Here is a 22,758-nt window from a genome sequence, read left to right as displayed (position 1 = left end):
CTATGTGTGGGAGACTGTGATGGCCATGTTGCTGTGTGTTGGAGACTGTGGGGGCCTTGTACTTTGTGAGGGACCTCATACTGTGTGTAGGTGGCGGAGTGGGTCATAATACTGTGTAGGAGGGCTGTTGGGGCCATGGTACTGTGTGTGGGTGACGATATTATGTGTGCAAGACTGTGGGAGTTAATATATTGTGTGTGAGATTGTAGGGACCATTATAATTTGTGAGGGGGCATCATACTGTGTGTGGAGGGCTTTGGAGCCATCATACAGTGTGAGGGTATCAGACTGTGGGGACTTCATACTGTGTACTGGGAGTCGCTGAGGACATTATACTGTGTTGGCATCATTGTGACAGCATCATGCGTTAACCTGGGTGTGGGGAGGGATATTTTTGGTGGCCAGCACTCTATAGGGGCCATGAAAGGAATATCGTAGTGGGTGAGAACACTAAGGGGCTTCAGTAGTGGCACAATTACTGTGCTCGTGCAGCACTACATGTCCCTCTGCCGGTCTTATTGGGAGGTATGCCCTTTTGTGTATGTGCCTATGAGCTGTGTGTGCCACCTACTCTGCCAAATATTTTTTGGGTAGTGTGGATAGAGGGGGCCCAATTAGGATTTTTGCTATGGGGTCCCATGCTTTCTATGTATGAAGGATACTTATACTATCACATGATGGTGCCCAAAATAATTTATTGTCACAATCAAGATTGTGATTGAAGATTTAAAGTGAATATATGGTTAAAATATCTGTGCATTGGTCCAACAGTTGGACCCCAAGTGACCAGTAAGTGATCTGCTGTCCTCCTGCTAGGGGTGCTCTGTTTTTAAGCTTTAATAGTTCAAATATGTTTTCTTGTTAAAAATATCAAAATCATTATTACTTACACCTTGCCACTTCAGCACTTGCTCTCTCCTGTCCCCAGGCAGTCTTTATGGACACGTCTGCAGCGGTGATGTCAAGACCCTTGAACGCTGCCGCCAATCATTGAGTGGTGTCATACAATCCACCTCAGCATGACCACTGACTGGTAGCAATATGAAGATTATGGCATTTTGCATATTCCTGTGTGATTAGCATTGTTTATGTGTCAGGACGATCCACTGCCATATTGGCTGTGAGTGTTTGGCACCTCTCGTCAAACTTTCATTCGTAACTTTTTTAGAATCTGACATCAATTACTGAGAAAAAAAGATACAGCCAGTATGGCAAAAGTCTGTGTGATGATGCCAAACATTAATATCAGCCCTAAAAGAGAATAACGCCAAAGAAATGAGTGTATAGATCTCCATTGTGTACGTAGATGGACTTGGTCCACCAGCATTGGAAGACAGCCACTTTAAGACGACTGAGAATGCAGTACGGTGAGTGCGATGAATACTTTCTATGTAGGCACAGCATTCAGCACATGCCCCATCATTGTCACTCGGATGGCACGGAGACAATTGTACTGACAAACTTACACACTTTACAGAGCCTCATTGTGTGAGCAGTGACCGACCAAACAAACATTTACTGTGTGAGACTTGGCCACACACAAGGAGCTCTGTCTCACGAGAGAACGCAACGGGAGGAGGGGGAAGAAAAACGCAAGAAAATGGTAAACAAACCTTTTATGAATGAGTAGGCGGAAGACTTGGGGGGCAACATACTGCTCCAAGCTGACATATCGGGCAAGAAGAATGCAGGCAAGCAAGATGGAGAAGACTTGAAGAAACAAGCAGCGTGCATATGCCATACCAGACTGTCCACCATAGGGAGCAATGCCCGAAACTAGAGGATCTAGTATGTTAATATGGGAGAGCAGTGTATATATCCTAGATATCCACTGGTTCGATCACAAATAAAGGCCTGGGGCTATAACATGCATGTTTCACCAGATTGCAGAAAACAAGCTCAGTATATTAAAAGGTAAAAAAAACAAAAAACAAAACAAAATACTTCGCAATTTACTTCTTCTGAAAAATGTTTTACTGCTCATCAGCCACCTCTGCAGTTTCACAGGTGGCCGGTCTCCTAGAAAAAGAGCGTGCACTTGCAAGCCCTGCTCTGAAGATGGCCGGATCACTAAATCAGTGCACCCCCCTCCGATGAGGTCTCTGCTACCAGCATCAGAGAGTGCACCTGTCACGCAACAACGCTGCTACCCTGGACTGTCAATCATCAGCAGCACACCGCCATCCCGACAAGCATCATGCCAGGGGGTGGCTGGGGGGAGTTTCCCTTCTGATAAAAAAAAAAAAGATAAGAACTCCATTTTATAAATAGATCTCTTACACCTGATGAGGCTTGAAAATCTTTGTCAGAGCACCTATAAAATCCTAATATTAAAATGAGCATTTTAGTAGACTCCTAAAATGCTTATTATGACATTAAGGCAGAAAAAACCCACAACTTTAAAAATGGCTGCATAATCCTTTTTTTAAACAGATTTTAAAAGTAAACATAACAGCCTCGTCAGGTCTAAGACCTATTTAATAATGTATACAGTTTGTATTGTTTAATCTGGTGATTTAGAGTTTTTTTTTTTTTAAAGAGGTCGTGAATTGGTTAAAAAAAAAATAAAAGAAGCAATACTCACCTCACTGACAGTGGGATTGAAGATCTAATATGTGATGTATTACACATAAAAAGTTGGCAAACTCAGTTTAATTGAGCACCGGCAAGTTTGCAAGAGTACCATTCACACGGCGTAAAAACAAATCTGATGAAAATTTGTACTGTTACCTATGACTGAAATTTGGGCACCTGTTGTGGACTTGCGCTTTTAGAAACTGTGCGGGAAAAGAAACACAGCTGCATGAATAGCAATGCATTTTTCACACTTTGCAGGGGTTTTTCATGTGGATTTTAGTGCAGAAAAGCTCAGTGTGAACATATCCTATGCCAAAAAGTAAAAAAAAAAATGCAATGTGCAACAAGTGACCCACAAATGAGCCGAAGGAGTTTATTAAAATTAGTGATGTCTGAAGATCTTTAGTTATGGCTTTTAGTGCACAGATGACAATTATGACAACCATTTTCATTATTGAAAAAACAGAGAGTCATTCACACACAGCGATTAAGGGTCTGAAACAATTATGTGGTCCCCAACATGCATACGAAGCACCATCCCAGCAACCCAGAAGACCACCGATACCTCAAAGTGTAGATAAGTAAATGGGAGTTCCACTTCCATACTTATAGCAAAGAACAAGTGTGGGAACTTTGCGTTACTGTACTTTTTTTTTCCCCTTTCAGAATTCTGCCGGCTTCCAGTATGGGGTCTCAGGAGTCACGTGTCTGACAACAGGGTGGACCGTGTAGTCTGTTTGCAATGGCAACCAGCAGAAGTTTGAATGCAGCACAAAACAATAAAATAAACTTTCGGCAAAGTTACCAATCTTTTTACATAGGTACAAAGTTTCAAATTTGTGGAATTAAGCTTGAAGGGAAACAGGGTATGAGGCATGCTCCAAGATAAAAAGGTCCCGTAAGAATATCCAGAGTTTCGATTGGGCTAAAATGACGACACAGGCACACGGTATGGACGATAAGGTCTTGGTCACCGACATAAAATGAGAAGTTTCTGCTCAAGTTTTGAATTTTGGATCTGGCAGAGATGTGGGACGTTTCTTCTCTGTGCTTCGGATCCTGCTCATTTTCTTGTGCGTGAAGTCACCGGCAGCTTATGGTAGGTTCAGGTTATTGTAACGCTCACGACGAGCGGCTGTCCACCGAGTAAAAACGATACATCAAGCCCAGAAGCAACACAGCCACGGCGGGGATCAGCCAATTGCTCCATGAACTGTGTGGAGAACAGAAGAAAGGCATAATCGTAGCACCTTAAGGGGTTAATCACATGCTCATAGATCGGTATTGTCGGAAATCGATTGCAAATGTAAGACATTTTTTTTTTTTTAAAGTCATTCTTGAGATATTACCCTGTTGTTTACTGCTTGTTGGCAAGGAAACTGACCACTACTGCTATACAGCAGAACCTGTGCAGAGCTTACAAGCATAATAAAAAAAAGAACTTGTAAGTGCCGCTTTTAAGCGGACCAAGATCACTGGAGAGCACCGTTATCTCGTAATCCCGGCCAGCTTCAGCGCACAGCTTACAAACAAGACAGCAGTAGTGGTCGGTCTTCTAGGAAACGAGCTGTAAACAAAAGGAAAAAAAAAAAGTGTTAATCTCAGGAACAGCTGCAAATTTTCAGAAGCATTAAAATGCAAGTGTGCTACTTTTCACAAGCACTATCAGACAATATATATCTATAAAAGTGGGAATAGCCCTTTAAAAGGGGTTATCCCACCAACATCCACATGGTAGAGGACCAATGTTTGATCAGACCTAAAAAACAGAGGTCTCACATCTGTCCCTCATGTGAATGGAGAGGCATAACCATAAGGGTGCAACGCCCAAAGTCTCAGCTTCAGGACAACATTTTCTTAAGTGGATGTAAATTAGTCATACTTAAAGGGGTTGTTGAAGAAGATATGCAAAACGCGCGTCGGGGTGAAGGACGCAGCCAGCATCCTGTCTAATGTACCACTGTGTAGGTAAAGTCTTTTACCATTTTATGGTTACTTTGTGGACTTGTATGTAGTGAAATTAATTTTGGCTTACTCATCATAGATTAAACTGTACTATGAACTAGAACTTTCATTAAGGCAAGACATTGGCACTATACTTACAGCTATCCAGCAGATTTATATGTACGTTATTACATATGGTTGATTATCCCCATTTGTGGGCTTTATGCACTGATTACCCTATATAAATCACTACCATATATGACATGAATATCTGTCAATTATTATGGATAATATTTGTGTCTTGCAATGTTACTTTAATTATTTAATTACCAGCACAGCGTGCGATTGATTGTACTTGTATTATATCTAAGCCTTCATTATATTTACGTATTACTACGTTTCTTTTGTGTTTTGAGGCACCTTGTTTTAAATAGTTTTTTACTCATGAATATTAATAAAGAGTGATTTTATATATCAATTTTTTTTCTCATTGCACTTCTTTGATTCCGGTTAAGTTCTGGTGTCTTTGTTTTGCCCATGTAATATGACGTGTCACCCTGTAAGGTAAAAGTTTGGACTAAAATGTATACCAAGTTTAAAAGTGTCATAGAAGACTATGTTGTCCGTCCAATTGAACGGCCAGCATATAATACTACACGGAAAATATAGGGCCGGCCCCAGTTTTCACTGGAATTATCACCCAATGACTAGAGGTTTATGAAAGGCAGCAAATATGGACTCCTAAACTCTGCCAAACTGCACAGCGGACTCCTAAATGGCTTATAAGCTTACAGAGCGTGTGTCATTTATCCGGCTTACTGCAGGGGAGTGAAAGCGAGGGCAGAGATCAGAGTTACATCCTCCTGTCTCTTCAGCGATCCACACGTTATAGTAATTCAGAGTGCTCCATAAGGTGACATATTCACCCTTAGGTGTAAAAAAATAAAATAAAAAAAGTTATACAAGAGGCCATTACCTGGATGAATTGGATGATGTTGATATGAAGACATCCTGGAAGAATAAAAGATAAAATAACATTATCCAGTGTGAATATATCTTACCCTATGTTAATGCATGATCAGAACATCATGTCTACATACTAGAAGGGACAAATTGCTGGGAATTGGGCAGTCGGGTCACACCGAGCAGCCATAATATTAGAACCATAGTCTCCATTGTGCCAGCAATGACCCATCGATGCACGGACTCCACTTCTCATGGTGATCCTTAAAGTCTTGTGTGTTGCTCGGTGCGGCCTCCAGGGATCCTGATTCACCAGATCAGGCTGCCTTCCTTCAAAATTCAGCTCCCATTCTCACTACAGGTTTATTTTTGACCCGTCTGACTCCACAGGGAGCCTCAACGCTCTGGTTTCTGACACTTTTGTATCATACTCAGCATGCCAAAGCCACCTTGTAGCCCTTAGTCTAAAGACCAATTTTGCAAGTAGATATCAAAAAGTAAAAAAGAAAGCAATTTTGCACAAAAAAAAAAAAAATTAGTTTAGTACTACAGCTCCTTTGAACGCCTATGTGTCTCCATGGTAACAGACTACAAACAAACATTGCGTAGTCTGATCCCTTAATCATTACGTTGTTGCCTTCCCTGTCTAAAAGGTTACCGAGAAGCCCCACGTTCTTTTTTTTGGCAATCGTCTAACTAACTGCAGGTAAAGTGATGAAGTTGAAGCGTCACGTGTGCGTTAGAAGATTCAATTATATACCAGAGTATTCCGCGGTGTGGAATAGTGAGCTGCATTGTGATAATTATCAGTAGTGCAGCCCCGAGCATGTACACAGCCAGGGAGGAAATACAAGGTGCGAGGGAAGGAGGAAGAGGCACAAGACACCATTAAAGAAAACAAACAATAATTACAAGAAGTTGTAATTAGAAAAATCGGAAATTATATTTAATCTGGGCAGGGCAGGCTGCCAGCGATGTGAAGAGTATACAAGGCCGATGGGCAGGCAACACTGATTTACAAGGACCGCTGCCAAGTGAAGGCGCACAGATTTTCTGGGGACAGAGGAAAACAAAACACCGATTTGCAGAAAAAAAAAAAAAGTGTCTGAGGCCAGTTGCTGATAGTCGGTCAGTGAGAAATATTACATTTAAATAGTGCATTTCTCCCAAAGACTTTTATTGCGCAAAAAAAAAATCTTTTTTTTTTCTATTTTTGTGTGGCATTTTTGTTGTTCCACATTGCAAATCATGTGAATCTAAAAAGAATCATTCAAGACCATGACTGAAAAATGCAAAAAAAAAAAAGTTGAAACGCGATGATTATGGCTTGATTAGTTTTATCAACTTTTCTAAACTTTTTTTTTTTTTTTGTTTAAAACTTGATATCTTGCTCAATAAGAGGCCTGGTGCCCTGTGGAAATGGGAGTGTCCTGAATTGTGGCAGAACACTGCGAACTTGGATGCTCCAAAAAAATGCACCAAATTCTTCATCCAGGATGAACCAGTGTGATAAATTTGGTGTATCGTAAGACTGTCTAGTCTAAGTTTATGTTGTCTAAAAAGAAGATAACATTTCTAAATCACCTTAATAAAAAACCCCCCACAAAAAACAAAAAAATAGATGCGCATTAAAATAAAATAAATCCTGGAGTATAAAAAAAAGTGTGTCTGAAGCTACTGGTACCAAGCCAGTCCCAAGGCAGCTTTATTGGTAAAGCTGAATATACAGTGTAGCCCATGGCTCTCCAGAAGTTAATAAGCCAAAACTAACATCACTGGCGGATGTGCTATTGAGTAATTACTTAGCATCATGTATAGATGGCCCCTCTGGTGTACAAAAATATATAATATTATATATCTCAATCCATGTATAACAGTGTCCATGGAGGCCGGATAATGGATGAAATTGTGATGTAGCATTTATGTAGTGTTTAACGGGGTACTCTTACCTTTTTACTGTTGTTTTTGCAGTCATCCTGTTCAAGGAGAATATAATAGTAAATTAATAATAATAAAAAGTAAATTCTCAGACATAGCACAGTAAATTATGCACAAAGCTGAAGCCACCGGCTCGGTCAATACAATACATACAGTACATCAGGGCATAGACTAGTATATGCCATCACTCTATGACTGGGAAGGGTCTGAACTTGGGGACACCCAAAATCCTGATAAGGAAAGGGTCAGATCTCCAATTCAACTGAGAGGCCCTTCTCAATACTTCTCAGCACACCGGTGCCTGGAAAACGCACCATGGAAGGGAAAAAAAGAGCTGACGTAGGAGTGTGGGCCCTTTAATGTACGGTAATTCCTGAGGACAGACCCCCAACAGTCAAAATGATGGGATATCCTATTGATATTACGGCAATTAGCCATGTGGTTATCGCGAACAAACCTTTCACAAATGGCCATACTTGCCTGTACATAGCCACCAATTACGCACAAGCTACCTGGTACCTTTACTGCCAGCTTTAGGCTGTTTAACAAGTATGGTCCCGAACACAGCATCCCCCATAGGCATAATATGAGGCTATCGAGTTTGCCAATCTACAGGGTGGGCCATTTATATGGATACACCTAAATTAAATGGGAATGGTTGGTGATATCAACTTCCTGTTTGTGGCACATTAGTATATGGGAGGGGGAAAACTTTTCCAGATGGGTGGTGACCATGGCCGCCATTTTGAAGTCGGCCATTTTGGATCCAACTTTATTTTTTTCAATGGGAAGAGGGTCATGTGACACATCGCACTTATTGAGAAATTCATAAGAAAAACAATGGTGTGCTTGGTTTTAACGTAACTTTATTCTTTCATGACTTTTTTACAAGTTTATGACCACTTATAAAATGTGTTCAAAGTGCTGCCCATTGTGTTGAATTGTCAATGCAACCCTCTTCTCCCACTCTTGACACACTGATAGCAACACCGCAGAAGAAATGCTAGCACAGGCTTCCAGTATCCGTTGTTTCTGATGCTGCACATCTCGTATCTTCACAGCATAGACAATTGCCTTCAGATGACCCCAAAGATAAAAGTCTAAGGGGGTCAGATGGGGAGACCTTGGTGGCCATTCAACTGGCCCACGACAACCAATCCACTTTCCAGGAAACTGATCATGTAGGAATGCTCAGACCTGACACCCATAATGTGGTGGTGCACCATTTTGTTGGAAAAACTCAGGGAACGTGCCATCTTCAGTGCATAAAGAGGGCAACACATGTAGCAATTTCAGATATCCAGTGGCATTGAGGTTTCCATTGATGAAGAATGGCCCCACTATCTTTGTACCCCATATACTACACCATACCATCAAGATACGAGATGTGCAGCATCTGAAACAACGGATACTGGAAGCCTGTGCTGGCATTTCTTCTGCAGTGTTGCTATCAGTGTGTCAAGAGTGGGAGAAGAGGGTTGCATTGACAATCCAAAACAATGGGCAGCACTTTGAACACATTTTATAAGTGGTCATAAACTTGTAAAAAACTCATGAAAGAATAAAGTTACGTTAAAACCAAGCACACCACTGTTTTTCTTATGAAATTCTCAATAAGTTTGATGTGTCACATGGCCCTCTTCCCATTGAAAAAAATAAAGTTGGATACAAAATGGCCAACTTCAAAATGGCCGCCATGGTCACCACCCATCTGGAAAAGTTTTCCCCCTCCCATATACTAATGTGCCACAAACAGGAAGTTGATATCACCAACCATTTCCATTTAATTTAGGTGTATCCATATAAATGGCCCACCCTGTATATTTTGCGATCCATACTTTGTGTGAAACCGGCAATGATGGACCATGAACACCGCCAGTTGTGTGCAGGTAAATGACAGGAGCGGTTTTCCAAAGAGTCTTTAGCGGCTTCTTCTTGGTCTTGTACTATTAGGGTATGCTCACACGATGTGATTGTTCTGCTTTTTTTTTTTTGGGGGGGGGGGGGGTGTCGATCATCCGAGTGGTCATTGTTTATAGATTGGAAGTGCCCAAGCCATAAGTGGCGTTTGTGATCGGGTGAAAAAAAAAACCCCTGTATAATATGTTATAACGATCTTACCGGATGCAGATCTCCTACGTAATATTGCTTCAGCATCTCCCGTGCATCAACAGAATGGCCGACATCTTCAAAGCTCTCCGTAGCATCGGCTCCGGCCTGTTCGAACAGGACCTCCTCTCCTCCTGGATGCTGCGGAAACAAGAAGGACCATAATGAAGTCTCTCCAAGAAGCCTGGTGCACAGGGTGGAGGGATAAACCGCAATTTAAGATCACTTGAAGACCCCACCAGGTCCATTAATTCAAACAGCCCATGTACGAGAGGGGAGCTGTTGAAAAAAGTAAAAAAAAAAAAAAAAAAAAGTATGTTTTTTTAATCTTTATTAAATCTTAGAATCTTTGATTGTTACTATGGCTTTTCTACGGTTATTTAATCATAGGTTGTAGATCTAATAATTACAGGGATAATTAATAATCACGTTTACAGAATATAAACCCATCCATAATAATCCATTCATTGAGATATTTCAACACCGCACAGGATACAGGTCTGCCAGGAACAGAAAGCATTCTTTACACGTTCCCTTAGGCTCCAGCATCAGGTTCTACCAGTCCCCCCTTCCCCATTACTTTCCCAAAGTTAATTGTGGACCTTAATGAGGCTTCTTGTTAGTATCTGTTCAATTAGAACATAATGGTTACAAGTTGTGCAAATGTAGCCCCATACGGCACAAGGGAACGATATGGATGAGCCTGCTGCCCATGTAAAAGTAATATTGAGTGCAGCTCTGGAGTATAATACAGGATTTAACTCAGGATCAGTAATGTAATGTATGTACAGTGCTGCTCACCATTATTGTCACCCCTTAATTTTTTTCATAGACTGTACAATATCTTCAGAAATAAATGGAAATGTACCAAAGTTATATCCTCAGGATTTTTTAATTAGTGGTCCAAAGTAATACAACAATAAAACATTGTTTTTCAACTTCTATTTTGCAATTTCAACAAAGAAACAGCATGTGCAGCAATAAAGGCCCCCCTAATCAATACTTGGTTGCCCACCCTTTGTCATTGCTGACAGCCTCCAGACGTTTCTTGTAGCCATCTATAAGCTTCTTGCACTTCTCAGCTGGAATTTTCTCCCACTCTTCCCTTGCAGTTGGTTCAAGCTCTTGAATGTTTGCAGGGTTCTTTTTCCCAATGGCAAATTTCAGCTCACCCCAAAGATTTTCAATGGGATTGAGGCCAGGACTCATTGCTGGGCATTCTAAAACAGACCATTTTTTTCTTTTTCAACCATTCCTGTGTACTTTTGGATGTGTGCTTTGGGTCATTGTCTTGCTGGAGGACCCATGATCTTCAGCTCAAACCAAGTTTTCTTACACTCGGTAGGACATTTCGCTCTGAAATCTCTTGATAATTCTCTGATTTCATGATTCCTGTGATAAGGTCAAGGCCTCCAGGACAATGGGCAGCAAAGCAACCCCGCAGCATTATGCATCCTCCACCATGTTTACCTGTTGGTAACGTGTTCTTTTCCTTATAAGCTTCATTGCTCTGTCTGTAAACAAAATGTTGTTGTGCATTGCCAAAAAGCTCTATTTTTGTTTCAGGTGTCCAGAAGGATTATGGTTTGCCAAGGTACTCTTTGGCAAAGATCAGTTGTTCCTTTTTATGTCATATCTTCAGCAATGATTTCTTCTTTGGCCTTCGCCCATAAAGCTCTGCTTGGTTTAGTGTGCGGCGTATGGTACTTGTTGAAACCATGACCCCAGACTGTTCCAGGCTGGCCTTCAGATGTTTGACGTGGTGTTTTTTCCACCATTCGCACCATCCTTTAAAGACATCTCTTGACGGTTCCATGCTTGACAAACTTCTTAATAACATTGTGCACTTTTGAAACTGGGATACCAAGGTCTTTGGAGATGGCCTCATACCCTTTGGAAGTCTTGTGTTTGCTAATAATAGCAGTTCCGATGTCCTCAGACAGCTCCTTTGTCTTCACCATTGTGACAAAGGAACAGGGCCTACCATGTGGCTTTTTTAAAACACTGAAGTCATCATTCATTGGCTAATTCAAGTCACATGAGCACCGACAATTAATCACAGGTGAATCTCTTGAGAATTACCACAGGCGAGTCAAAATCTGTTTCCATACTAAATTAATTTAAAGGGTGCCAATACCAGTGTCACAGCAAGCTTTAGGTTTTTCCATTTTTCCCTCCCATTGTTTTTTGTTTTTAAATATTATTTTTCATTTGCTCTTTTGTATTTAACACGAGTACTCTATACAAAAAAACTGTTTCACTTGATTCATTTTTTTCCAGGAGATATTCCACATTATGTACATAAACTTCATGGGTGCCAATAATGATGAACATGACTGTACACCGTGACTATGCCAGCAGAATAGTGAGTGCAGCTCTGGAGTATAATACAGGATGTAACTCAGGATCAGTAATGTATTGTATGTACACAGTGACTGCACCAGCAGAATAGTGAGTGCAGCTCTGGAGTTTAATACAGGATGTAACTCAGGATCAGTAATGTATTGTATGCACACAGTGACTGCAGCAGCAGAATAGTGAGTGCAGCTCTGGAGTATAATACAGGACGTAACTCAGGATCAGTACTGTAATGTATGTACACAGTGACTGCACCAGCAGAATAGTGAGTGCAGCTCTGGAGTATAATACAGGATGTAACTCAGGATCAGTAATGTATGTACACAATGACTGCACCAGCAGAATAGTGAGTGCAGCTCTGGAGTATAATACAGGATGTAACTCAGGATCAGTAATGTAATGTATGTACACAGTGACTGCACCAGCAGAATAGTGAGTGCAGCTCTGGAATATAATACAGGATGTAACATGAGCCTGATGAATTGCAACAGCTTAGCTCACAGAGTATTCTTAGTAGATTTGATTTTATATGCAGTATACAGAATTTGGCCATGCGGTTATAGCACTTTGGATATAGAGGGAGATCATTCACTATACCACAGCTACAAGTGGAACGGTGCAGATCAGATTTTTTTTGGAGCTGATCACATCATCATTACTGTAAATGAAGCACAGATAAGTTATTTCCTGAAATCGGTGTTCGCCTGCCGGTACCCGCGGTGTGATCCTATACCATCTGAACACAACGATGTGAATCATCTACATATGAAATCATTACATTTCCACTCCCATTATCACCCACAATTAAACAAGGGGGGGGGGGGATGTGAAGTATTTCTCAGTATGCCAACACATTGCATCAGACATACAATTGTGATGCCATACTGTAAACACCAAGGGGCTATATAGTGCGCCTCATCAGGGTAAAATATCATTGGGATAGGGGTTGCTCTCATGAGATCACGCTTTTGTGAAGGTCTGACCCCCCACAAGTACTGGACACCCCACCCATTAAGCATGAAAGGCCATTCCTATGAACTAATTCAAAACTTTTTCTCTGTTTAAATTTACAGGTCTCGGCCTACTAGCAGTGAATGAAAACATTCTTCTGGACATCCAGGTCCTAAAAACCTGTACAGGTATAATGCTATGTTCACAATTTGCGTTTTTTGCTACTTTTTTTTACTGCTTTTTTTGCAAAATTAAAAGCTGCTTCTTACAGTACCAGCAAAAGCTGTGAAATTTCAGAGATCTCATGCGCTCGCTTGTTCTCTTTTTTTCTCTGACTGAATTGGAAAACTGCTGCGTTTTTGAAATCTGCAGCAGGTCAATTCTTTCAGTGATTTTGCAGTGTTTTTTTTCACACATAGAAAGCAATGGGTAAGTGCAAAAAAAAGCAGCAAAAACATTGTCATCAGTTGTTGCAGCATTTTTGGTGAAAAAGTGCAGGTACAGCAGGATATGAAACCCATTTATTTTTGTGATTTTCCCAAGTTGAAACCATAATGTCTTGGTGTCCTCACATGAACATGGATGTTAGTGTTAGTACAGTTTAATTAAATTAGTGATATGTGTGAAAGTAAACAAAGCCCAACCAACTCAATGCCCAACCAACTCAATGCCCAACCAACAATGTGCTAGGTAAGCAATGCCCGACCAATTTGACTCCCCCTGCAGTTTTTACATTTGCAATTGTGTATTTTTTCATGAACTTTTTTGTTCAGAATAGTAACTATTTTTCATAAAAAGCTTTTTCGACTACATAATTTGATCAAACTACCCTTTTTTCCAAAAATATTTTATGACTTCACATAGGTCTTGTATTGTTCATACTTGCAAGGTGGAAGCAAAGCTGAACTTTGGGATCCTGAAAAACTCAACAAATAAAGCAGCAAAACCTGAATTTTGTGTGCAGTTTTTTTTAGTTTTTTTTTTTTACACTACCAATAGATTTGGTTTTGGCTGCAGAAAAAAAAAGCAGCAAAAAAGCAATGTAGGCTATGTTCACACGTTGCATTTTTTATGCTAATTAAAAGGGGAGTTTTACAGTACCAGCAAAAGCTATGAGATTTCAGAAATCTCATGCACACAGTTTTTTTTCCTGACCGAATTGGAAAACTGCTGAATGTCACTTTCAGTGTTTTTGCAGCATTTTTTCACCCATAGAGAATGCAAAAAAAAGAAAAAAAAACAGCAAAAAGTTTGCTATCAGTTTTTGCTGCATTTTTAATGAAAAAAAGCATGTACAGCACTATGTGAAATCCATTTATTTTTGTGATTTTCCCAAGTTTAAACCATAATGTCTTGGTCTCCTCACCTAAGAATGGCTGTTAGGATTAGTAGTTTATTTAAATTAGTGATAGGTGTTAAAGTAAACATTGGCTGACCAAGGTGTGATGTGAAATTGAACAATACCTGACCAACTCAAGGGCCCACCAAAGTGTGATAGTAAACTGTGTCCTACAAACTCAATGCTCTGCCAATGTCTTAGGTAAACTATTCCTGACCAATTCAACTCCTCCCACTGTTACATTTCTAATTGTGTATTTTTTTCATGAACTCATATGAACTTTTTTCAGACATAAAAATCTTTTTCAACTAAATAATTTCATCAAATTGCTCTTTTTACCAAAAATGGTTTTATGGTTTCACATATACATCTTGCATTGGTGACCTAACACCTTGAATTGTTCATGCTTCTGTGGTGGAAGCAAAGCTGAACTTTGGGATCCTGAAAAACACAGCAAAAAACGTAGGAAAACCTGCTTTTTGTAAACCGCTTCTTTACTGCCAAGAGAGCAAGTTTTGCCTGCAGAAAAAAAACACGCAGCAAAAACGCAACGTGTGAACATAGCCTCATAGCCACAGCTGATGGTTTGCTGCAACGTCTCCAGTCTAAACACCCGAAGTGCCATCTACACTGATACATTGCAACAGATCAGACAGAAGTGAAATGTGAGCTGCTGTTGCAAAAAGGAGAAAATCACCCTGCTCTAATATCTGATGTTTTCCCGTAGGGACACTAAATTGCCATCACATATGTAAGGTATATTTTGCAGGTCGTGAGTATCGATGCCTGAAGGAGGGAAGAAATGTTGCAAGAAAAATTACAGTGAAAGTTGGAAGTTGTTCTGGATGTGAGATCACATGACCAAGCCCAGGGCGAGTAAATCTGACGTGATCTGACCTTCTCCACCCCCCAATTAATGTCTTCTACAACTTAAATTGCTCGCTTTCAGAGCAGAAGCGATTGTGACAATTGGCAAGGGAAGAGGTATGAAAACCATATTTTTTGGCAGCAACTTTCAACATGATACAGGCGCCATCCAGGGTAAATGACAGGGGTTGGAAAGCAGTTAACACATTGAGAAGCCACTTTTTCTCTCCATTTAAAAATTGGTAAATTTTGTGCTGATGATGAAGGGAGGAAAGCTGCAGGACATTCCGGCACCTGCAGCTCCTCTCTTTCTGACAAGCTGAATCACTGCTAATTTTAAAGGCTGATGGAGGTCCGGTCTATCAGACCATCACCACCCATGATCCTGAGATCTGGCCTCCTCCAACGTTTTTGGCTGCAGCGGTCACATAAGCATGTACAGCGCACCACAACAGCAGTACACGTCAAGGATCAGCATGACCGCCAGAGCTGGAATGGGGGGGTTAACAAGTCAGAATGGCTTTTATTTTACAACCTGATATGACATTTATTTTAAGTCTCGGACAAATCCTTAAATATTAAAGGTTTTAGATAAATTGCAATATAGGACGTATTTTATACCAGCGTCCAATTCGGAAATACTGCCCATCATGAAATGATCCTGAAGCAGTTAAAAATACACACAAAGACATAAATAACAATTTGTGCGCACAATAGAACCACCTGATGTACCACACCCCAATAATATGTTCATAATGACAAGGTCGAAACAGAATAAAGCAGCTCGGAGCGCGTGGGACTCTGTTTAGTAGAATCATCTCTATAATTGATGTCATAAGAGATCTGTTGCGCACGCACACAATTTACTGCTGTGTGAACGCAACATACGGGGCATGGCATGACGAACTTTTCACCCTGTCGAAAGTAGCAGTCCACCCTCCCTTTGGGCAGTTTACTATTCCATGGGTAAAACGGGTGCCAAGTGAGGAAAATAGTTGTTAAAGAGTTGACAGGCTCATAGCGCCCTCATGTGGCGATAGTTGAGAACGGCATGCCACGTGTAATGAATATAGCAGTGAGATTGGCAATATTCAGCTAAGGGATCCGATCCTTGCCCATTATAATAGGAGGTCTGTGAACACCTTAAAGTGGAGTATTATGTTCTTCCAAGAGCTGTACGATTGAGAGTGGCGCTGTTTGTGGTGGAGAACAGGAAAAGTCGAGGGCGCAGAAAAGGCTGCGAGGCAGGTAAGGCCAAGTGAGGAGGAGGGCGTTGGCCCATTAGGGGGAGGAAAAAAGGGGCAGAGGAGGAGGAAAAAAGGGGCAGAGGAGGAGGAAAAAAGGGGCAGAGGAGGAGGAAAAAAGGGGCAGAGGAGGAGGAAAAAAAGGGGCAGAGGAGGAGGAAAAAAAGGGGCAGAGGAGGAGGAAAAAAAGGGGCAGAGGAGGAGGAAAAAAGGGGCAGAGGAGGAGGAAAAAAGGGGCAGAGGAGGAGGAAAAAAGGGGCAGAGGAGGAGGAAAAAAGGGGCAGAGGAGTCATAGCACAGGAGAGACCAAGGTAAAAAAAAAAAAAAAAAAAAAGGGGCAGAGGAGGCCAAGAGGGTGATGGTGGTCAAAGGGGGAGGGTCAAGCGCAGGAGAGACTGAGATGGAGGGAGGGGGACAAGGGGCAGGAGAAGCGAGAGAGGGAGGTCAAGCGCAGGGAAAGCCAAGAGAGAGTAAGGGTGAGCACAAGAGAAACCAGAAAGAAAACAAGCCCTCAGAGATTTCACACTGGAAAAGTAAGAAAATTGTGGCTTTGGAAATGGAGCAATGAATAACTAATATTGGAGAAGCTCTGCCATCAAATTTTTTATTCTCTTAATATATTGCAATCATTATATTATATAGCACTGTGTACTTACAAATGCTCATTTTGCCTTTCTACCCAGCTAATTCTTCTCTTTTCCATTAGCTTTATGACATCACGTGATTAAAGAGAACCTGTCAACAGAGGTTCAACGCTATTAACCTGCAGATATGCGGTTAATCTGTAGGTTAATAGCGTTATTGTGCTACCCGGCTGCTGCTCTGGTGCAGTCACCGCTCTGAGAATACAGAGCGCAGCTGTAACCGCGGCCCCGGCCCTGACTGACACTCACTCTGCATTGGGGCCGGCTGCCATCAGGGCCGGGGGTGCGGTTACAGCCAACGCTCTGTATTCTCATTAAACAAGTGCAGCCCCTGACCCCCTGACTGAAACCAAATGCTGGTGGGAAGAATAAAGTTCATTTTCTCCCTGCTGTATTCGGCTACGTGAAGGCGCCGGGCTGGTTAACAGCGTTATTTCTGGTGACAGGTTCCCTTTAAAAAATGGACTATATGAATCATAAGCTCCATGTGGAAAAAGGAGGTCAGATTACACTGTATGACTCATAAGTTACTGCAAAAGTCAATGGCAGGGGGGAGGATGGAGCAGCTGGGTCAGGAGTTGAAGAGGGGAATGAATTCTGCAAGGACAAGACACTTCCTGTTTCTACATAGAGCAGAGAAAACAGAATTAGCTGGGTAGAAAGGCAAAATGAGCAATTGTAAGTGCACAGTGCCATATAATATGTTTGCAATATATAAAGGTGACACAAATATTGATGGGAGGAAGAGTGCTTCTTTAAGTAGCGTGCAAAATGCATAGCTGCCCTTTAAGTAAATTTTGATTGGTATGATATTTACACCCTCCGTAAAAGCAATAAAGAACAAAATCTCTTTGATCATTTAATCAACAAGTCAGGGCACCGGACACCAGTGAGCACGGCTGCCGGTCCACTCGTCAGGCACACAGCTTTTATCATGAGCCAAGAGGCTGAAACTTGGCAGCAGCCCACAATAGTGATAATACATGGAGCAGCAACCTTTGATCCTTCAAGTTACTAACTGGTAACAGAAAAGCTGCAGATGTGGCCAAAGTGTCATAACACGGGCAGATTGCTGATCTGATCCTCCCAGACCTACAGTTCAGCTAGCCCTGGGGGATCAGATCAATAGGGGGTCCAGGATTCATATCCATGTGAATATGGCCTGAACAGATGTCCTTCCGTCAGCCTTACCTGTCAATCAGCAGATCAGAAACAGGTCACATGACATCTGACTTTGCATAAACTGGAGGAGTTGGATAAATCTATTTCTACCCATTATGTTCGTTCTGATGGGTACAGGAGCTGCAGTGTAAAGCATGGAGGAGAATTCTAGCCAAACAGCAGTCACCGAAGCAGAGGAAATAAATAGGAAGTAAGCTTCACCTATGAGATAGAGACCTAAATATGATCATATACCAACACCCGGACACAAGAAATTTTTCTTACCTCCAGTCAAACGGGCAGGAGTAGCCAAAAAGCCACAAGAGTACCATGTACTCAGCAAACACGCAGGAACATCCTGTCAGTAGCCGCCCAGGGCCAAATAGCCACCATGTGTTCTGCTTTAAAAATGAATAGCCCACCATTCGTAAAGATCATTAATGTTGGATCAGTGGGTGGGGATCTAATCTCAACAGGCACTCAGTAGATTGAAGGGGCTGCCACCTTTATTGTTTGCCAGGCACAACTCTGCACTTTTAGTTCTGGTTGTGTCTCAGTCCTATTCACTTGAATGGGAGATAAACTGCAGTACTCGCCAGCCGCCACTAGTCAGTGTGCAGGGCTGCTGTGTGGATGACCCATCATGGCAGGTCCTATAGATGTCGCCATTGATGTGCCTTCCTGGTGACAGATCCTACGTACGTTCCCACAATCATGTGCCTTCCTGGTGACAGATCCTACGTACGTTCCCACAATCATGTGCCTTCCTGGTGACAGATCCTACGTACGTTCCTACAATCATGTGCCTTCCTGGTGACAGATCCTACGTACGTTCCCACAGTCATGTGGCTTCCTGGTGACAGATCCTACATACGTTCCCACAGTCATGTGCCTTCCTGGTGACAGATCCTACATACGTTCCCACAGTCATGTGCCTTCCTGGTGACAGATCCTACATACGTTCCCACGGTCATGTGCCTTCCTGGTGACGGATTCTACATATGTTACCACAGTCATGTGCCTTCCTGGTGACAGATCCTACATACGTTCCCAACTATGTACTTTCCTGGTGACAGATCCTATAGATGTTCTCACAGCCATGTGCCTTCCTGGTGACAGATTTAATAGTCTTCCCCATACATGCACCTAGGTCCTTTCTGGTAACAGATCCTCTTTTGCGCACAAAGCTCTGCACAGGAATTTCAGGGGTCGTTGTGTCCTACAGGATTGTGAGAATCTAAATCCATTTTGGATATAAGCCGCTTCTCTTAGGATCACATTCCGGTCAGATTACCACAATAGGACTGTACTGTCACATTTCGTCCATCAGCCATACTTAACCTGTTTAATAATTTATCGCCTTTGCCTATAGGATCTGTGGTCCTCCAAGTCTAGAAATCTGACAAGTTATTACAATGGCAGCATTGCATTTCTTCTCCACTTTCAGACACTACTGCCCTCTTGTCAGGACACACTGCTACTTTAGATAAATTGGGGGAGGTGGGATCCTCTAAAATGCAGAGAACGAAAGCTCATACTATGCCTGGCATCCAGCTAAAGGAGCCTTAAGTCAGTGTTCCTCCCATATGTGCTTTTCAGTTGGATGCCAGACACAGTATACAGCCACTCAGTCTTCTTCTGATCTTTGATCACCCCATAGTTTAATTCCTTAAATAAATCTTATAGGTACTCTGTGTTGTGCCTGTGTTTTATGACAAAACTGAAGTCCTAGCAGGATCGCAGCACCTTTCTTATCACTCAGGACTCTAAGATGGCCAGTGAGCAGAGGACCAAGGTTCAGCTTATAAGTGATGACTCAATACCAGGCACATTGGGCGACAGCCAAGTACATGTTATTTCTACAGAATAAGAAGACGAGAGGCTGCCAACCATGTCTGGTGCCGCAATCTACTGGCGTCAATGGTCCTCAGAAGTCTAGGGGTATGCCATCACTGGGACTCCCACCCCTTCATTGACGCTGAGAATAAAGGGGTTGCAGCGCTGCTTCCCTTTAACAGTTTTTTACTCTGCACGTGGGCATATATGACCACCTGCTGCAGTGTGACTCCATCCAAGTGAACGTGGACTCCTGCAGATTCCTGCACAGCCGAGCGATGCCTAACACAGAAAAACTGCAGAGGACTCAGTGCTGCATTTTCAGAACTGGTGGGCTCCCAGAAATTAGACCCCTGGTAAAAGAGGGAACCACAGAACTTATTCAGATAACGAGCCGGGACGACGTCCGCAATTCTCAATCCACTGTGGAACTAATACATTCCACATGCAGCTAATCATGTGCTATCCCTTTAAGCGTCTTCTGATGTTTCTTAAGAATTGGACATTTGTTTTCAAGACCTTTAACACAAATTGACTTCCATCCCCAATTCCTAAAATGCTGCTGTGCATTGCTATTCATGAAACTGGAAAATGTGGCACCACATAATGCAACATTCTCCCTGCATAGGAGGCTACAATGGAGATTAGTATACAGTGATCAGCCTTAACAATAACCCCACCTGCCTCATACAATGCAGGTTCCTCTCGTCCTGCCTCCTATTGTGCGGGTTCCTCTTGTCCTGCCTCCTATTGTGCGGGTTCCTCTTGTCCTGCCTCCTATTGTGCGGGTTCCTCTTGTCCTGCCTCCTATTGTGCGGGTTCCTCTTGTCCTGCCTCCTATTGTGCGGGTTCCTCTTGTCCTGCCTCCTATTGTGCGGGTTCCTCTTGTCCTGCCTCCTATTGTGCAGGTTCCTCTTGTCCTGCCTCCTATTGTGCAGGTTCCTCTTGTCCTGCCTCCTATTGTGCAGGTTCCTCTTGTCCTGCCTCCTATTGTGCAGGTTCCTCTTGTCCTGCCTCCTATTGTGCAGGTTCCTCTTGTCCTGCCTCCTATTGTGCAGGTTCCTCTTGTCCTGCCTCCTATTGTGCAGGTTCCTCTTGTCCTGCCTCCTATTGTGCAGGTTCCTCTTGTCCTGCCTCCTATTGTGCAGGTTCCTCTTGTCCTGCCTCCTATTGTGCAGGTTCCTCTTGTCCTGTCTCATATTGTGCAGGTTCCTCTTGTCCTGCCTCATATTGTGCAGGTTCCTCTTGACCTGCCTCATATTGTGCAGGTTCCTCTTGACCTGCCTCATAGTCTCTGAAGGTGTCCTGTAGTATCTGGCATCCAGACATTCACACCAAATCCTATCCATGTCTTGGTGAGGCCTCCATGGATTGGACTCATTTTCCAGCACGTGACGGAATTTGGAGACGAGTCATCACATTCATCTCTTTGGTTTGTTCCTCCTTTTCTGAAGAACCATTACCCTGAAGAAAGCTGCTCTGCCATTAGGGAATGCCTTCACTGGGGTCCTGGGTCTGTACAATGTGGTAGGAGGTACGTGTCACATCCACATGATTCCAGGACACAAGGTTCCCAGCAGGACATCGGCCATCACTCTGCCTCCACCGGATCGTCTTCTTTTCCCATAGCGCATCCTGCTGCCATCTCTTCCTTAGATAGTGACGGCCGTTCACGATTCCTCAGACCCGGCCGCCGTCCTCCATGCTCCAGGGATGATGATCACGTGCCCATTTCTGGTGATGGATAGGGGTCAGTATGAGCACTCTGAGCGATCTGTCACTACACAGGGGAGACGCTCGGTGGGATCTGACACCTTTCTAGGTCCATAGACAGCAGGAAATATTTCAGCAATTTGCTTTACAATAACTTTTGTGTGATCAGACACTATGAGCCTTAAAGGGGTACTCCCATCTCAATATGAAGTAGGTGTAATAATAAGAATATTAGCAAATACCTCCAATTAGAAATGTAGTATAGTTCTTCTGGTTAGCCATGTCACTTACACCATGTGCAGGGCATTGGGTATCCATGGTTATGACCACTAGCAACTGTCACTATATGAGTGGTCATAACCCAATCTACTACAATGCCCTGCACAAGTGGCATAGCTAATCAGAAGAACTGGACTACATTGCTAATTGGAGGTGTTTGCTAATATTCTTATTGTTACACCTAATATGTATTGGGATAGGATCTTGGAGATGGGAATACCTGTTAACCATCCCTGACTTGGTCATCGGATGTCCTTACCTACCTGGGTCACTTTTGGGAGACCCTGACAATTGAGTATCAGGGGCAGCCAGGAGAGCGGCCATATACCGGGACCCCATTATACCCTATAACTTACAGCTGTGGATGGCCGCCCTCCTCTGCTGCAGATATTGTCGCACATCACGGTCACTCTTCATTCCCACCTGTAGAAGCCGCACACCCAGCCTCAGTGACAGCCGCCTGATGGTACCCACCTCTTCCACAAAGCGTGTGATATCGTACACCCGGCCGTGGATCACCAGCCACAGCTCCTTCGCGCTGTTCCTTTTCCTCACATCTTCCAGGCTGTAGTAAGTCACCTCAGACTCCTGGCTGGAGCCGCCTTCACCGTTCGCCATCGCCGGTGTGTAAAACGCGTTACGTAACTGGTGCTATGACTGCTCCCGGCTTCCGTAACAGCGACGCCTCACACTCGGCTCGTGGACACAGGTGAGGTCTCCAAGGTGACAACCAATCACCTTCAAGAAGGCGGGACACTTGCAAAACAACTATCCTATCACTAGCGCCGGTTCCTTCAGCCTACCAACCAATTAAAATATGCGTATAAACTAGAAA

General features: G+C 42.7%; 1 protein-coding gene and 1 long non-coding RNA gene across 2 annotated transcripts in view; one reads left to right on the top strand and one right to left on the bottom strand.

Moving 5' to 3' along the window:
• LOC141174365 (uncharacterized) overlaps positions 1 to 15,048 on the top strand; it is a 37,713-nt gene extending 22,665 nt beyond the window's left edge. Inside the window, exons 4-5 of the long non-coding RNA XR_012252858.1 lie at positions 12,963 to 13,028; positions 14,949 to 15,048. This is a non-coding gene — a long non-coding RNA (uncharacterized lncRNA). The remainder of the gene's footprint in view (positions 1 to 12,962; positions 13,029 to 14,948) is intronic.
• CYB5B (cytochrome b5 type B) lies at positions 2,635 to 22,669 on the bottom strand. The gene is made up of 5 exons (XM_073659258.1): positions 22,398 to 22,669; positions 9,544 to 9,672; positions 7,434 to 7,460; positions 5,498 to 5,532; positions 2,635 to 3,790 (listed from the first exon to the last, which is right to left on the bottom strand). The coding sequence occupies exons 1-5, from the start codon at positions 22,539 to 22,541 to the stop codon at positions 3,700 to 3,702; spliced, it is 426 nt and encodes a 141-aa protein (XP_073515359.1). The 5' UTR covers positions 22,542 to 22,669; the 3' UTR covers positions 2,635 to 3,699.
• Between the last annotated feature and the right edge of the window lie 89 nt (positions 22,670 to 22,758).

Source organism: Phyllobates terribilis, unplaced genomic scaffold (genome assembly GCF_046119375.1).
Source record: "Phyllobates terribilis strain yellow unplaced genomic scaffold, ASM4611937v1 Scaffold_13__5_contigs__length_258822181, whole genome shotgun sequence".
Taxonomy (NCBI): Eukaryota; Metazoa; Chordata; class Amphibia; order Anura; family Dendrobatidae; genus Phyllobates; species Phyllobates terribilis.
Note: the sequence above shows the minus strand (reverse complement) of the source record. Positions and strands in the feature narration are given on the sequence as shown.